The sequence below is a fragment of the Cyclospora cayetanensis genome, unplaced genomic scaffold (genome assembly GCF_002999335.1).
Source record: "Cyclospora cayetanensis isolate NF1_C8 unplaced genomic scaffold, CcayRef3 CcayRef3_contig_63, whole genome shotgun sequence".
NCBI lineage: Eukaryota > Apicomplexa > Conoidasida > Eucoccidiorida > Eimeriidae > Cyclospora > Cyclospora cayetanensis.
The window spans coordinates 2,112-6,032 of NW_020312624.1; the positions used below are offsets into that span (position 1 = coordinate 2,112).

General features: G+C 48.4%; 1 protein-coding gene across 1 annotated transcript; it reads right to left on the reverse strand.

Moving 5' to 3' along the window:
* Positions 1-1,205: 1,205 nt before the first annotated feature.
* On the reverse strand, positions 1,206-2,954 carry LOC34624375 (micronemal protein 4). The gene is made up of 2 exons (XM_026335242.1): positions 1,617-2,954; positions 1,206-1,376 (listed from the first exon to the last, which is right to left on the reverse strand). Exons 1-2 carry the CDS (start codon positions 2,952-2,954, stop codon positions 1,206-1,208), a joined length of 1,509 nt encoding a protein of 502 aa, XP_026191027.1.
* Between the last annotated feature and the right edge of the window lie 967 nt (positions 2,955-3,921).

Here is a 3,921-nt window from a genome sequence, read left to right on the forward strand (position 1 = left end):
GATCCTGCCCCGTGCACAACGCAGATACAAACTTGTGCTACGGGGGAGCACTCGCTAGATTCATGCAAAACTCTTCAATACTCATGAAAGGCACTGCACCATGACGCAGCCAGTTTTGCGCCCAATGTTCTTGAGCGTCCCCTTCCAACACATGTTGTGTAAATCCGCAGTCGATCCAGCAAAGTCTAGGACGGGACCAGTGCAGCAGCGATAGGTACAGCTTAGACTAATGGCCCCTACTACAAGGTCCTGAATGCCACAGTTTTTTTACATACTAGCCTTGGGTAAATCTGGTACTTGAGCACTCTTCTAGAGAAAATTGCTGAATTCAAGAGCCGTCCAAGTTCGCCTTATCACAGCCGTTTGTGGCATCTGCCCCGTGGTACAAATATGAAACAGTTTCATTCCCAACATTACCTAAATGAGAATAACAGTGCTACCTTGCGCGATGAAGCGCGTCTAATTCAACCTGCTTGAAAGTCGAGATGTTCTTGAACTCATGCATCAGGAATGCCATCTGCCTTTTCTACTTGTTTAGCCACTGCTTTGCATCGGACGCGGCACTGCTCGTCTCTGCAGCTATCACTATTTCCAGGGTGACCTATCGCCTTCCGAGATTCTTAGTGGCTGGAAGCAGTGCAGCTATCTTCTAGCTCGCATGCAAGCTGGCATTTCACCTCCCGAAAACGCAGGTGATCATCCTCAGCTACCAACATTTGCAGGTAATCCCTCCATGCAAGCACCTGGGGGAGGCAAGAGGAAAAGTTGTTACTGTGACGTAAACGGCTCCTTCTGCTTTGGCAAACCCCTAAATTATCTTTATCGAGCAAGCTCTTCCAGTGTTGTGCAACATCGACAGGCGTCACTGAGGCTTTCTGCAGTCAACGTCCTGTCACTCTTCAGGTTCTGAATCATTGTGATAAAAAGTGACCCCCAACGCGTAGTCCATTTCCTTTTGACACGAACTTTCGGAGGAGACTGTTTTGACCTCCTATTCTTTGGAAGCCACTAAGTGAAGGTTTTCACTCAAATTGAACGTCCCGTGGGTATTGCTCTTGAGAATGCACTTGGTCACCCATAATGCACAAAACTTGCACCGGACGCCGTTTGCGCACCCCTCCTCGCACAGCTCGACAGATTCACGTTTCACCGGTCCACTTTTGCCGCCGTTCTCAAACCTTTCGTTCCTATGGGAGCTTAAAGTATCAGCTCTGCACTCCGAAAACCCAGATACCCGCTTCTCCCTGTACGCAGCCCCTCCTTATCCGAGCAGCACTACGCAAAACTTTATTCTCGTTGGTGAACAGGGCGGAGGCGTCAAGGTGGTCATACCATCGTCTGCATTCTGCAGGCTCCGTGTTATCCTTCCCAAGATTCTTGGTTCTGCTGAGGCGCATGCTTCTTTCCGAAATCCGCGGTGCTTCTGTCATGTGTGGCTGTCATCTCAGTTGACACTCGTCGGCTGAACTGATTCCTTTACTCACGTCCGACAAGATAATCCTGCAGTACTTGTAGATGTCCTTCGGTCACTAACACTTTTTTGGACCGGATATAAAATACGGGTTGTTCCTTTTCTGGGAATCGGAGTTCCCTCCGTGAAGCTCGCAAGTACTTACCGTCGTATTGTAAGCAAACGTCGTACAATTGGAATCGGCTTGGCATCTCTTTTGGCATTCCGTGGCAGTGCTTGTGGACAAGATTTGAAGCGGCACTGCGACGTATTTGACCCCTCTAAGTGCACAACCTGGAGCAGCCAATGCATAAAGTGGCTCGGCTCCACAGCCATCCTTAGGACCACTCCAAAAGCCTTTTGAACGTGCACCCACAGCACTCTTAGTCTCCCCAAAGAGATAGCATCCCCGTTTACTCGATTCATAGGTCCACCTGCTGCACTTTGAATTTTCTGAACATTGGTAGTGACACTCTGAAATTTTGTCTGTATTCATTGTGGCAACCCTCTGCCCTTGGTATTCAATGTCCTTTAGGAAGCAGCTTGTGTCACAGTGCTTCGGTCCAGTCACGTCTCCACGCTTAGAGAAATAGAATCTTTGTCCTCTAGAAGATTTGAGAAAGCATATTTTATCTATTCGATTGTAGGTGAACCACTTGCAATTGCTGTTAGAGAGACAGGTAATATTGCAGGCCCCATCAGAAGGTGATCCTCGCACCATTGTAAAGTCCACACCATCGGTGGTATATATATCAACTAGGCACGATTCTGCATAATTAGCTGCTTTGCTGCTCACTGAGCAGCTTCCCCTGAACCCACTTACTGCGTTAGCGTCGGCTGCCGTAAGCGCACCATTCGGATAGGAGACACATTGTTGATCCTTCCATGTGAAGGCGCGGCAAGTCGGCTCTCCCTCACACATTGCCTGGCAGATATTCGGGTTGGGGGCAAACCCCAGCGAAGTCCCATCCTCAATGAACTTCTTGCCTTTCTGAAAGCACTCCGAGTCGCAAGACGGCACAACCAGTGTCGACAAGCCTCTCGTGAGCCCCCGCAAGCTTTTCATCAGACTGCATGTTGACGCGTACTCATCATAAATTGCACCGATGCAATACCTCGTCTGAGCGCACAGCTCCTGGCAATCATCTGCACTGGAAATGCTAGAAAGCGTTTCAAGGACCTCCGACTTGCCGTTGTCCACAAGAGTGCCCATACCAGCGCATTCGTTTTGGGGTCCAACATTAACGGCATAAGCCTTCTCCTCGCCTGATACAGTTTCGAATACAACAACTAGAGAACCGTCAGGAGCCTGGATCGTGGGTAGATGCGTATAAGGTGTTCCCCATTGAGCTTCAATCATGGACTGAGCATCGAATGATTGATCTGCTTCTACATCTTGATGCTTCGCGGCGTTCCATGCTTCCGTCCTTTCCTGGTTTGAAAGGGCTACGACCATGGCGGCCAGAACCGTTAGTTCCTTGACCTGCCTCATCGAGCGGCGCATAAGATTAAGGCGTTGCACAGTGCTTAAATATGCGAAGATATACCAACCAAGCCTTTATTTAGGCAGGACCGAAGGCTTAATCCAAGCAGGATGGAGCCAAAGTAAAATTCTGCTTCTCAAATGTGTGGACTGCTGCACTTCATCCACGCGTATAATGCATGGAAGTCACAAGAACCCGATCTGAAGTTGGCGGCTTACAAGTGCTGTTCTTCAGAGACCGGAGTTAAGTACGCTCCTAGCACAGGAGAACGCACTTGGCAAGTTGACGGTCACAACTGAGATTGCGGCGGTGTTCTACCGTTCTAGGTCAGCATTCATCACAGATCACCACTGGGAAGTAATGTAATTGAAGTCTGGACATAGATGGTTTGAAAGAAATATGCGGCTCAAAACAGGCTAAGACCCACTTCTGCACCAATATGAAACAGGAGCTGGGTAAACAGGAAGCGACTGGGCAGTGCAGAGTGTGTGACATGGCGACGTGAGCAGGGGAAGCTGATGGCATCGCTAGCTGCAAATATCTGAAGACACACTGAGCATGGCACGATAATGTCTGCATTAGGTCAGCTAATTTTGTTTCTTTCAAAGTAAACATGTAGAGGTCATAGAGGATCTGTTTCTCTGGTGAAGAAACATGGAGTAATTGCATATCTACGTGCGTCTACTTGTGCAAGCCCGTGTGCCTGGAGCCGTGCTCCTGTGCCGACAAGAATACTGATATCATTGGGACGGCCCTCCATTTACTAGCTGCAGTTTCCTAGATATAAATGCATGGGGAAGGTACCTGTGAGTGGAAGGGTGCCTCTAAAGACGACTCCAGCCCCCGTATGACACAGCGCTGAACTTGCCTACTCACAATTCTGTAATGTAACCTATCTTTTATGTGCGTTTAGCTTATTTACACTATAGTTAGTTTTTACAAAAATTTCAACAGCTATATACTAATTCTAGTATTCTAACTGCTGCA